General features: G+C 42.5%; 1 protein-coding gene across 1 annotated transcript in view; it reads right to left on the bottom strand.

The window, feature by feature from the left end:
- Positions 1-13469, bottom strand: part of WNT2 (Wnt family member 2) — a 45297-nt gene extending 31828 nt beyond the window's left edge. Inside the window, exons 1-3 of the mRNA XM_040472163.1 lie at positions 13085-13469; positions 10511-10737; positions 5038-5315 (exon numbers count right to left, since the gene is read on the bottom strand). Coding sequence (XP_040328097.1) covers positions 5038-5315; positions 10511-10737; positions 13085-13167 — 588 coding nt within the window. The 5' untranslated portion in view covers positions 13168-13469. The remainder of the gene's footprint in view (positions 1-5037; positions 5316-10510; positions 10738-13084) is intronic.
- Positions 13470-14158: the final 689 nt, after the last annotated feature.

Genomic DNA, 14158 nt, shown 5'->3' with positions numbered 1-14158 from the left:
CCTATAAGGCTGGGCTTATGTCTTGGAAAATATCCATTTCTTTTGACTTTGGACATGTTTCCTGTAGGCAGAACTTAGAAGTATCTGCTTTTGTGGGCCAAGCTCAGGGGAAAGGACACAGCACTGACCTTGAGAGGCACGGGTTTGGGCTGGGCATGGAACTAGAAACTCTGGATCCCTCTACCCTCCAAACTTCTCCCATGTAAAATATAGGATGCTGAGTTAAGTTTGAATTTCAGATGATCTCAGCTAGTAAGTAAATTCACTTTATTTGCTAATTGCAGCCACCCTTTTGGCCTTGTCTCTTCATATGCAAAATATGGAGAGTAAGGCCTTCTAGTCCTGCTTAAAACCTAGTGTATACATTTTATTTTATATGGAAATCCTCTTTAGGTAACCTGTCTAAAGTCATGCTCAAGTATTACAGCCAATATTCTGATTCCAGAGTCCCAACTTCCATACTGCCTCAGTCAAGATGCCATCAATAGCTAAGAACTCCTAATGGATAGTCAATAGTAATGTAAAGATTACATTAAAAATATAAATATCAACACAGTTGTCACATCCTAATTTTTTATTAGTATACATCAGGAAGCGTAGTATGTACATCAGCCCTTAGATGTATATTTAAGGCTGAGGATAAACTCCGGGAAGTAAGAATTTCTTAGAATTTTCCTAATCTGCTTTTTAAGGCATTAATTCAAACACATTCCAGAACATCTGAACTTTGAAATCTTTCACTCTTTCAAAGGGGACTCCAGACAAATTAAGAATGCATGAAAGTGGAACTTAAATATTTAATTTCTCCCCCATTGTCCTATGCCTTCCTGTTGCTTTCCCAAGACCTCCAAATCTCTCTGCATGGGGTTGGAGGCTGAGATCTGGCAGACTCAAATTTGCAGCCTCAGCCCCTATTAACTCTCAGTTATGAACTCCACCCTAGAGCTCTTGTCATTCCTCAACTTTGATGTTCTTTCTGCTCCAGTATCTTTCTTGGCCGTATAGTTCCTTCATCCTGGAAAGCATTTTCCCTCTCTCAACCATGGGAAATCTTTATCTCCAGCTCAAACACCCAGTTCTTTTGTGACACAACCTTTCTCTCCTCTGGCTAACTGGCCCTTTGGCTGATTTTTCTATTATGCCCCCCGCCTGGAACTTCCCGAGCTTGCCCTGTGACTTTGTCTCACTTGTCCCCCTGACGAAAACTTCATTTCTTGTGGCCAGGAGCTTCTTTCTCTTATTCTTTTCCACATATGACTTAGTACTCAAAACTGCATCTTTCCCAGAGTTATTCCTTAATTATCTGTTGAACTACACTTAGTCCAATAGCACTTAGCTGCTCTCAGACCTGTAGTGCCATTAGTTGAAGTTTTCTGAATCCACCAAATAAGGCTAAGTTGCTTCAGGCATGCTGACAATGACTAGCAGTTATGTTTTTGGCATTTAAAACCACTTTTCCCCTGTTGTTAAAAAAGTAATACAAATTCATTTTGGAATACTTGTGACATAAAGACATACACAAAGGGAAGAATATCATCATTATGCCACCTTCAAGGGCAGCTGCTGCTCTTTTTAAAATACATTTTCTCAGAAATGCTCAACAGAGACAACATGGGAAGGTACACAAGGACATAAGGGTGAACACAACTGGGTTTGTACCCCAAGCCCTGTGCTTATGATTGTGTGACTCTCATTAGTCACTGCATCAGCGAAGGCCCACCTTGTCCTCTGAAAAGTAGGAATAATGCTTGTTTATATTCCTGCGGCATTTTTGGAAGATCCAATTACAAAACGTTTGATAGTATTTTGTAAACTAGAAAATAGTACATGCCTGTTTATTAGCATGTTTGTACCAAGGAGGAGTCTATGGACTCATGGAGCAATCGGACTGAATCCTAAATAATGGCTCATATTGGATTTGTATCTGGCTCTATTACTAATGTTACAGATGACCTTCACTTCACTAAAGACAAAGGAATGAACTTTTACTGCGCACCACTGCATGTAAGGTTCTGTGCTGTTTGCCTTATTCTGGTTTTCCGTGGCACCATGGAATACTCTTTACATATGAGAAAAAGTGAATTTCAGTCAGCAAAGCCAGTGGTATTGCAAGATTAAAGCTAAGGTGGATCTGATTTCAAATCCCATATTCTTTTTATTTTTGCTGTAGTAAGAAAACTTTGGGGGAAAGTATTTTTATGGAATTATTATCATGCAAATTTCCAGTGATTAAAGGGCAGGATTTGATTGGATACATGTATTATTCTGATACAGGTTCTCTTAGAAAAGTCAAAGAGGCTGCAATTGTTTCATCTAGTTGTGACCTAGTTGTGATTATTTATGACTATTTCTAAAGAGTAGACTAATGTAAAAGCTCTTTTCAAGCCTATGAAAGGGAACAAATGATGGATATTGACTAAGTAACTTTTTCTTGTTATTTGTGTATCAAAATATAATTTAGAAGTTTTCATGGCATGGCATCTTTAGACTTAGACTGTTGAGAGAAACTGGAACTTCTGTCTTGACAGAATGTTGGTTTTGAACAAGGTAGTTTCTCGTTTTAGAATTTAACAATAATCTTAGAGGTGGAAAACTGGACTTGACCAGGGATGAATTTTCAAGTAAACGTGAAGGAAAAAACCATCGTTATAAATTCTGAAGCTGTGACTAAAATAAAATGATATCCCAGAATAGAGGCTCTGAAATGATATTACAGTACAGAGACACATGAGGGTGCTCTAACCAGCTGCTATCATAATTGAATTCAGCTGCTCAAATACTAGGGGAAAATGAAGGCCTGTTGTGTATGGCAATGTTGAATTCACTTTGTAGTGTTGGCTAAACATAACCTTGGAATAGATGTTTTCTCTTTTAAATAAAATGTATTGGTTCCTCGACCCACATTTTAAAAGGTAGAAGATGTTCGTATTGGACAATCTGGGAAACACTGAAAAGCTCACAAAAGGAACCGATGTTGCTATCTGGTCTGAGAGGCTGGGATTTTCTAGAACCAGGCCAGTTGGAGGCTTAGCTCAGGAAGCCTGCCTTCAAACACAAGCCCAGCCTGTTCTCATTTTGATTCCACAGACCTTCTGCTGGTAGGAAGGGGGAGTAGAGACTGGGGGTCTAATGACCGCAAGAAGAGAATTAGAGACGCATGTTTATCTCAATACATTTACTCTCATTAAAGTTCATATTCACTGACATCATGCATCTCCTTGAAAAAGTCTGCCCACCCACCATTAATTAAAGCCACATTTTAAAAAGTCAGTGTGTGCACTTTTATTCCAATCAAAAGTAGCCTCCTAAGTTTTGCAGAGTAGGCAGGAGAATATCTGAGGCCTGACAGCTGTTCACCTCTACACAGTGAAGAATCATGTGATTTATATTAAAAGTCATGTTAAATCAGGGCTTACAATTTAATAGCTAAGATCTATTGTCTTGAGGAGGTGAAACATTCAAAACCTAATGGCCTATTAAGCAAAATTAACATTTATTTTGATAAGTCAACATTCTTTTGGCTACAGGGTATGACCATATGCCTTTACCTTCGCAAAAGGTTCGAGAGATCTAAGTATACACCCTGCTTGAACAATTAGCAGCACAGTCCTATCAAAGACACCACACTTTATAACTTATACATGTGGTATCAATGTCAAAACAGAGGTCAATGTAAAATTTTTTTAATCTAGACCACTGCACAAACAGTAATTACCAATAGTTGTAGGATTGCACAACCATAGTCTATATTCTTGGCAGTAGTCACTATAAGTTCATACATTCATGAAAATAAGGAATGTTGATATTTAAAGTTCAAGAAAGGTACTATTTGTAAACAGCTCAGGTCACACTCATTTCATTCCATGTGTTAAGCAAGACTTTCCTTCCAACTTCCTTTAAATGAGATTTGTTCTTTCCATGAGCCTAATAAAAGGGTTTTCATCCAAACAGATCTGCATTCTTTTCAATTCTTTTTTCTATTATAAAGCCCTCCTGGGGACCTTTCAATTTTATGCTGATCTTTCTTTATATATTAACGTCAAGCACATTTTTATTTTGTGTTGATAAAAGACAAATTATGATTATCTCTTCTCATTGGCAATTCAATTATTCTAGAATGGTTCTGACCAAATATTTGATTAACGTAGCCAGTTTGTGTTTCTTACACGAAGAAAGAGATAATGTGCATCATTCAGATTCTCTAGTTATTCTGGTCATGTCACATGCAGAAAGAAACGGTACATCAATAGATCTGAACACTGGCTCCGAAATGGTTTAATCCCGGGCCAAAGTACCCCTGGGCTAGAAGCTGAAACCTGAGTTCTAATAGACTTTTCTACAGACTCTCCATATGACCTTGAGCGCCCAAGGGCCTCTTCATTCATCTGACAAATAGGGGTTAGGAGGTGAATAATGACTGGATACCCATAGTCCAGGAAGTTAGTCAGAACTAGAGGATAAGGAGTCAGAGCATCCCTTTGGGATATGCCTTTCCCTGTTCTGCTTACTCATCCAGGCCCAGAAATGACAAGGCGGGGCTTTTATGAATGAGAGTTGGGTCTGTTTCTAAAAAGAACATCCCTGAATCTAGAAGTCAACAAGCCATGCCTGGTGAGTTGCTTTCATGATGAGTTTGAGAGAAGATGCTCTGGGTCTTGATTCCCTCAGACACAAGCATTCAGTGCCCCATTGGTATGTGGGATGAAGCACTATCCTCACCCATAGATTATATCTTCTGTCTAGATGATAGAGTATCCAGAGGGGCCATAAGACACTGGACTCTACACAATGCGAAATGCAATGGGTGGACTCCAGCTCAGCTGTGGGAAGGAAGGTGGAGTGCGGGTGGAGACATTTCAACCCAGTCCATGGTATTCTTTAGAATATACAGCTGGGTGGTGGGGTGTGGGGTGGGGGGCAGTGGGAAGTTGGGACTGTACGGCATTTTACCAACTCTAGGAAAGCTTAAGATAAGCTCAGCTTAAGTGATTTATAAGGCCATGCAGTCTATAAAATGAGCACCATTGCTGTCCATACCTTCCTGCCGGCTCTGTTGTTGTGAAGGTTCATCAGGGCTCTGGCATCCTTTCCTTTCCTTTCCTTGGCATCCACAAATGCTCGGGCAAATTTGATCCCATAGTCAATGTTATCACTGCAGCCACCCCAGTCGAAATTTCCCTTGCTGTCCTTGGCCGTTCCCTTCTTCTTTGGATCACAGGAACAGGATTTTAATTCTCCTTGGCTACAGGCCCTGGTGATGGCAAACACAACTCCCGCTGAGGAGACGGCGTAAACAAAGGCAGATTCCCGACTACCTGAAACAGAAATGCTTTTCTTAAACATGGCCTGGAATTGCTAGTTCTGAATAACTTTCACACTATGGCTGTTTACCACTCACTCTACCTCTGGCATAGTCCACCCCCAGGCAAGAAGGTACTGGTGTTCTTGAAGGATTCTCTTCTAGAGCCAGGGCTCACTTTTGAATATGAATTGCTTCCATATAATAAAAGCTTTTGTCAGTGTAGGTATGGGTGTGACAAACACCTTGGAGTAAATTAAGCGTATGAAAGGAAATGCAGCAAAAGCCTGCCCTGCCCACCCCTGGCTTTACCTTAGCTTCCTGTGCTAGAAGAGAGGAGCTATCTCTAGGCTTTCATTTAACTTGTAATAATAGAGCCTGAGTTCTCCGATTTCTGTCATTCCACAAAACAGTTTGGTATTCACGCTACTGTAGCTCTCCTTGAAAAAACCCTTCCAAATTTGCAGGCCTTAGTGAGGACACTCCTGTCAGATGAAGGGTCCAGACTGAAATACTGAATTCAAAGAAACCTAGGGGCTGAGGTGGGAAGAGAATTCAGGCAGTAACCAGCTCTGTGTGTTAACACTGGGAAGCTTTGGCTCGGCATCAACTTTCACGAGTAATTGAGAGATTGTTGAAGGCAATATGCAATATCCTTGAGTTACATACTATGTCTAACTATTAAGGTGAATTTACTTTCTTCTGGAACACCTGCACTAATCACCGTTATTGGGTAAAAGACAGTGAAAAGCTTTTCTTTGGTTTTTCTGGAAGGAAACAAATTTACCGCCTATAATTAGACTTGGGCAAGAACGCTTTGGGGTGCTTTCTTAGAATTGTTCTTTATTAGAGCACAGGCTACTCTCCCTTACAGGCTGAAAGGTACATATTTCAGTGCAGTAACTACATTAAATTATTTTAATAATCTGTAGTAACTCATAACACGGTGTTGTGGTATAGTGACAGATATAAGGCTCTTTAGGGTCCGTGTGCACCTCATTTTTCAACTGGGGCTGTATTTCATTGTTATTAGCATGCCTCTTTATTAATGGGTGCTGCAGCAAATATATTAACAAGCAAAATAGCAGCTCAACAACCTAATGCCAACACAAGGCAGAAAACGGAGAGCCAGTCAGTGACTCCATGTGTCAAGACGAGTGTGACTTTTTGAACCACACAGCTGGGAGAACAAACCACCTTTTCGCATTGAAGTCCTGCTTGTTTCCGTTTGTCATTCGGTGCTAAAATTTATTATATGTCCCTTGCAATATTTGTTCTGCTAGTCTCATTATTAAAAATCAGGAAAACATATCTACACCATATTAAGTGGCACTTACCTCAGCCTTCAAAAAATATCTCCCCTGAAACCTCTAACCATCAAAAAAGGAATCAATCATGCCCCATATATAGGTAAAATCAATTCTATGAATATTTGCCATAGGTAGCACTCTCCAGAGAGAGATGTGATGGTCGCAGAGCTCTTTTAAAGAGTCCCAGGTTCTATTATAAGGATCACAGATTTTCTAAGTGAACTGAGACGTTTCGCAAAAGAAGGTGATTAATAGATACTAATGTGGCTTAATCTCAGGCAGTGGCTTTCAGGTAAATAAACACTTTATTACACTGTTTTATAGTTTAGGAAAATGCCTTGTTGAGGGTTACCCCCTTGGTCTGCTAAAGCCTGGTTTTATATTTGGAGTCCAAAGCCTACATTCAGAGATATCACAGAGAGGGAAAATTCCAAATGCTTAAAGTGTTTAGCACTAGTCTTATTTTTTAAGGAGAAAGAAAAGCAATTTTGTATGGTGGTCTTTTAGGGGAAAGGTATGGAAGATATGGATGTAGAGTGTTAGTGACCAGAGAGTATTTTGAAAGCAGTAAAGGAATAAATTGCCTACGTGCAGAATTCATCCTGGCATAACTTGCAAACAATTACATTGACTTGTTGCCGAAAGATGAAAAATCACTTAAAATCTGCTGTGTTTCAGAAGTAATTTCCAAAGTAAAAATATCACCTTTCTAAATATTTGTCATTTATGACTCAAACACATTACTCAATAACTAGATGTTACTCTGTATATTTACACACAAAATTTAGCACATTGACTGACTTTTCATTTTACCTCCAGATGTTTTGGTATCATGTATATATACGGCCGTAAGATGTTTTCAGTTAAATGTCTTAGATGCATCACTGAAATGCTATGTGTGAAATAGTAGCACATTTCAAGAGTTGGCTTTGTAACAAAACACATTTTGATCTTGGGCCTCTTCTTAGAAAAACGGATTCTTTTTAAAGCCATCACAATATGAAATAAAATCCAAATCTAAATGGTGGTACTTAATTTCCTGATGTGGTTGAAGTTTCTCTAATTTTGAGGGTGAGATAAGTTAAGAAATGGCTATCAAGTGCATAGGCATCATTTTTGTTTGGGGCAGAATTTGGGGAGGGCAAAATGCTAGAAACTACACCGTCTGGAAGGTTAAGGGTCATTTAGTTCGTTCGTCAAACGCTTGCCTGTTTTTTTTTTTTTTTTTTTTTTTGGAAATTTACAAGGATGAGACCTACTCACCTTTTTTTTTTTTTTTTTTAAGGCTTATTCTAGAATTCTAGAGGCGTATTCTTACAGGAATATTTTTAGGTTTACCAGTTTGGTCTTTAAGTTTCTCTGCCTATGGCTGGTGACAGTCTGTGGAATGAGTGAATTACAAGTGTTCCTAAAAATTCTTCTGTCATCTTCTAGCTCTCTGAAGCAAAAGAGGCAAACACATATTTTCCTTTTTTCCATGACCATGGTATATGTTAGTGACTTTTATGTTCTTCCTATCACTGGTGTTGGCCTTTGCCTTTCCTATCCATCTATAAGGAAATTTAGGTTTCCAAAAGAGAGTTCTTCACAACCTAAGATGTGAATTTCCCTCCAAGCAATTAATTGTAAAAATCTTTGGATAGCTTCATTGGAATTTCTTGATTATTTCCAGGATAAACTACTTTAGGCCAAATTCAGCCCTCCCATAACCAACACAAAATCATCACTGACAGTCATAGGAGTTTATATAAATGTCCAGGAAGAAATCTGGCCTTCTGTGAAGAATGGAAAGAAATTGTGTAGCATGAGTGTTTTAAGTTTTGAGTACTTTGGCAAAACACTCAGCTTCATCTGAAAGAACCCTGAAGGAAGTACAGCTTAGATTCTCTTATTTACCTGAGGCCTTAGGCTAAGTTGAACTAGCCCCCTTCCTCCAGTTCTAACCTCTCCCCTCTCAGCAACCCTACAGCCAGGATTAAAGGATTTTACAAATGAATTCCCAGCTTTCCTAGACATGCTATCTTTAGGATCAGTAGGCAAAACTGCTTCTTTTGATTTGTGATCTAAAGGTTTTTATTCAGTATGGAGACATCTAAATGGATTTTCGCAGACAGATTTTGGAGGCGAACATTTTGTCAATGAGAAGTACATTTAATTTGTAGTGATTGAAAAATGATTGTGAGCACTTTGGAAAGGAAAGTCCTGATATAGCGTAAACACCGAGAGCCTGTACACAACGTGCCCAAAGATCACGTGTGCTAGGTACTTGTAAACTCTCTTTGACAAGGTCCAGCACTTTAATTGATTCACTGGTGAGCTAATCTAGGTGAAGTCTTAAAATTCCATGCAGCTGAAATTGACTATTAACCTTTCAAAAATTTGCGATCTCATATTGAAACTCCAAAAGGAATGCAGAAGAATATAGTTTTTAAACTAGAGGATAAAATTGCAGAATATCACAGTAAATTAACTTTAGGGATACACTGAGTGAGAGTACTACGCCCTTGGGGGATTTTAGAGACATTCAGTTATGCATTTGGCCTCATAAAACCCTAGGGCTGTGATGATTACATGATAGAAACACCCTCTGTTAAGCATTACCAAGTGTACAGCCTGGATGATTTTCTTAGGAATGGGGGGGGGGGCGCAAAAACAAGTGTAGTTTCCTGTTTCTGGGGTTCGCACATGAACTGTTGTGTTTTCAGTCAGGTTTCCAGTAGCAAATGGGCCATGCTACTTCTTGAAGAATGCTAATGCCAGCTTAAGGGATGGGTATTTTTGGGTAACTGAAATCTGATTTTCAGTTAGTTTGCTTTGATTTTTATACCAGCTACTTCCCATATTCAGAACTTTTAAGAAATTTGTTATGTAATTAGATAGTGTTTAATGTTCCTTCTAAGTAAAACAGAAAAACAAACATGTATGCTTGAAAACTGTGTATTCATATTTCTCACCCCTATCCTCCATAAATACTATTCTGCCTAAATGTGCCTGAAAAACAACATGTGCTCACAATGAGTTCATCCATTCATTCAACCATTCAATGAATGAATGGTGTCTGTAACACACAAGGCATCAAGCAAGTGCAGAGAACAGAGGCTAGTCCCTACCATGCAGAATATACAATCTACTGGGGAAAAGTGTTGAATTTAGACACAGAGTGACTCAAAGCTGAGTAGCTGAATAGGAGGTGAAAGGTGTGAGCAGAGATTTGTCTCTGCTTCTTAATAAGCACATGTGTTTTTTGAAATATTTTTTGGTTGAAAAAAATTTTGAGTATTCCACCCTTATCTGCTCAAATCCTCTAGAAGGTTCAAGTCCTAGAAAGAATAAAAAAAAGTCAAAAGAGGGGTGCCTGGGTGGCTCAGTCAGTTAAGTGTCTGCCTTTAGCTCAGGTCATGATCGCACAGTTCGTGAGTTCAAGCCCCACATGGGACTCTCTGCTGTCCGCTCAGAGCCAACTTCATATCCTCTGTCCCCCACCTCCTCTCTGCCCCTTTCCCCCCATCTCAAAAATAAATAAAAACATAAAGAAAATTGTTACCAAAAAAAAAAAAAAAAAAAAAGTCAAGAGGGCCCTATGGCTGCTTCCTCCTTTCTCCTGGAGACAAAATCTGATTCTGGAGGGACAGGCAGGGTTGTGACAGGATATGGATGGACACCACAAAGAGCAAAAAGACACCAGCCTGGGGCACTATATCCTAACCTGTGACTGGCCTCCTCCAAAACTTTAGGCACGTTCCTTGACTTCTCTAGTCCTCATCTACAAAACAGGGGCCAAAAAGAACAAACTTCTGACTAATTAAATGCAAGAAAAGGTGGGCAGGGACTTTGAAGACCAAGTGAGGGACTTGTGTGTGAGAGGACAGCCCATGGAGCTGCACGAAGGCAGGAGACTTACTTCGGAGCAGGACCCTGCCGAAGAGGCTGTGATCTCTGTCCAGGGTGTTGCAGTTCCAGCGGTGCTGGCGGAACTGGTGCTGACACTCTGCAGTCCACTCGGCCACGCCTAGGCCAATGGCACGCATCACATCTGGGTGTCGGTGGCACAGCTGCCGCTGGCGGCTCACCAGGCCTGGCACATTGTCACACATCACCCTGGAGGAGCCACCTGTAGCTCTCATGTACCTGAAAAGGACCAACACAGAGGTGGAAAAGCCATAATCAGCGAGGGCTGGTGCCAAGTTTCCCAGGAGACTAAAGAGTTCAAAGCAGGGCTCAAATACGAATTCCTTATCCTTTTGGGGATATCAGAAAGCAAGAAGGGACACAGCAGGTGTGGAGAGTGATCTGGTAGAATCCGCCCCCAAAACAGAGCAATGACTGTGTGTCTTAGACATGAAGCCAGGGCCACCTGATGGTGATCTGGCCAGGGTAGAAGAGTCAAGGTCTGCAGTCAGAGAATGGAGTGAAGGGGAGGGGCAGTGCGTTTTGGGGAGAACCCTTCAAAGGCTTTCCCCAAGAAGGCTCTGATCTCAGTGACCCAATATGTCTGAGGTTCCCTTTGGGGAAGTCGACTTTTTTTTTTTAACTTATTTTTTATTTATTTATTTTTTAATGTTTATTTTTGAGAGAGAGAGAGACAGAGCGAGACAGAGCGTGAACATGGGAGGGCAGAGAGAGAGGGAGACACAGAATCTGAAGCAGGCTCCAGGCTCCGAGCTGTCAGCACAGAGCCTGATGCGGGACTTGAACTCAGGAACCGCGTGATCATGACCTGAGCCAAAGCCAGACGCTTAACCGACTGAGCCACCCAGGTACCCCTGGAGTCAACTTTTAGAAGCAGCTTGCTCCCATTTATCTGACCTAACGTTTAAGTGTCTTTAGAAACTGTATCTGTCTAATCAACACCTGCTGGTATCTGATGTTCCACTCTCCTCACAGACATGCCCTTCTTTCCTTACCAAAGAATCCTTTAAATATTTCCATTTTTCCAGCTCTTTTTGGCTTTTATAGAGAACCTTTGGAAAAAATTCTTTCTATTGTTATTAAGGACACTAAATGTTTGGAAGAATCAAACAGTGTTATAGCTCCATAAAGTACTTTTGAAAAGAAACTTTAACAAAAAATTACATCATCATCTCTACCCAGATGTTCTCTATTAGTTGTGAAATGTTTAGAAAGGTACCTTTTTATATAACCCAAGCTGCCATAGGTGTCTTTTGAAGCGATCAAACAAGGAGAATGTCTTTTTCTTGTATTTTCATTATTTTATATGATCATAAAATCGTTACAGCTGTGACTTCCAAAAAATATATTTAAGTGACAGCTGAGAGACAATGTGACAAAAAGCCTGGGCAATAAATAATGTTTATATGCCCATGGAAACAGAAATAGTCATTTTATTGAAAAATGGTCACTCTGATAAATCAATCTTTGATCCTATGTCAGCAATGTCAAGGCTAAACGCCTTTCTGTTCAAAGCGGCTTAGGAAGGAATTGAACCCCTCTTCCCATCAACACTTTGCCTTGCTCCTTTGAAGAGCTCAGGGTCTTCCTAAAGTTCCCTGCTCTAGTCTTTAATTTGGCTAAGACTTCTTACTTTGGCCAGATTCTTTAAAAAAAAAAGCCCACTATAATGGGTCCTTCTGAATTAGTATTTTAGTATCTGTTCTGAAACTTGTAGGTTCAAGGACGTTACAGACCTTAACAACTCCACCTCTTTTCAAGATCAGAAGGAAGGGAAATGGAGTGAATCTTCCTTTGGAACTTTGAAGGACGCTAGGACCTGTTACATATCGACATTCTGCCCCTCCTTTGCTATGCACAATAACTAAATAACAGACCATGCAAAGGACAGCAAAGTTACTCTTTGGGGGTGATTATGAGTTTGAACAGGGTAGCATCTTAGAGCCCCCTGGGGCTGGATCTTCGAGTTAAGGTGGTAGTCTCTACCTGCAGGCAAGGCGTTCTTCCACCCCACGGGGTGAAGCATTAGGAATGTGGAAGGACGGGAAATAATGCGAAATCATACGCGTTGGGCTGTGTAGCTCTTGACTGCCAGAATTGGCCCATCGGTTTATCTTGAGGCTATTTGGAGGGGGTGGGGGAGACGGTTGTAGTTTTCAAGGTGAATTTTCACACACACACACACACACACACACACACACACACACACACACACACACGCCTGTGCAACAGAGCTAGAGACCCGGCTAGCGTGTCTCTCTACGGGATAAGAAATTGGCTGATTTTGCTGTCGCTCAGCTGGATCCAAATCAACCAAACATCCGAGCTCTCATTTGAGGGAAATTGTGGGTTATTTTTTGGAGTTGTCAAAGCTGGAATGTCTTCCGAGGAAAAGCAAAGGAAGGGGCTGAGGCTGGGGCGGTGCGAGAGGACAGCAGCTGGGGTTTGGACGGGAATCTCGATGGCTGTGGCCGCGGGGAAGCGCCACCGGCAAAGGTCTCTGTGGCTAGTTGCGTTCCCGACTCCCGTCTCCAAAATCCCCCTGCACCCATACGCGTGGACTTACCACCATGAAGAGCTGACCTCAGGGGTGAGCCAGGTCAAGAGCAGGGGGAGCCAGGGCCAGATTCCACCGAGAGGGGCGTTCATATTAACCCCCTTGCGTCCGCATCAGGTCAGACTCCGTGTGCGGGCGCCATGCGTCCCCCGAGCAGAAGCGCTCAGCGCCGGGAGCGCCTCGTCACGGCCGCAGGCGCCTCGCCGCGCCCCCGCCCCCCGCGCGTCTGCGGCGAGTGGCGAGACTCGCTGATAAAGTTTCAAACCACCAGCGGGGCGAGCGATAAAGGCCAGCCCTGGCCGCCTCGCCCACAGCCCAATTCCCCAGGCGGTGCGAGCTCGGGCAGCCCGAGAGCTCTCGAGCTCTGCGCGCCTCCCGCGCGCCCCAGTCCGTTCGGCTCCCCGCCTGCCGGCAGCCGAGGGAGGGGGGTGCGGCGCCGGGTGGGGCGGGGGGCGCGGGTTTTACACAAGGGTGGATGCAATGATGGCAAGAGGTGTCTGGAGATGAGGTGAGGCGGGGAAGGAGGAGCACCTCTGCGTGGCCTTGGGCACCCGTGGAGGGAGGCACCTTTCGGGAAGCTCCTGGTCAGAGCATCAGTGGGGCTCCTGCCACAGGACCGGTGCTCCAGATAGGCGGATAGGCGAGGCTACCCTCCGACACACAGAAGTCTCCGAGAGTGCAATGTGGGAAAATGAAGGAGAGGATGAGGAGATAACTGTGTACAGGATGCAAAAATCCAGGGATGATTTTCAACTCATTGCTCCGCTTCTCTCCCAAAGCCAAAAGGAAGAGCGAGTAGAGATTTGGGGCTGCCGAGTAGTTGCCGGGCAAGGTTGGGGAGGGCGGGGCCAGGCCTCAGGGAAATGAAGACCTGTGGCCTTGATTCCTCAGAGCTGGGCTTATATACAGAGCTCGCAGGGTGGGGAGCCGGGAGTCCATGACCCTCCGGACCTCACCCAGGCAACCTCAGCCAAAGTGTCTGGGGAAGATGCGGTTTTTACGCACACTCAGTTCCTCCCCGGCGCAATGGAGCGCACAAGATCACATAGGGAGGAACCAAGGCAGCGCAGAGCTGCCGGGGGT

This window comes from Herpailurus yagouaroundi, unplaced genomic scaffold (genome assembly GCF_014898765.1).
Source record: "Herpailurus yagouaroundi ecotype Mexico unplaced genomic scaffold, PumYag 100, whole genome shotgun sequence".
Lineage (NCBI taxonomy): Eukaryota > Metazoa > Chordata > Mammalia > Carnivora > Felidae > Herpailurus > Herpailurus yagouaroundi.
This window is presented reverse-complemented; position numbering and strand designations above follow the sequence as displayed.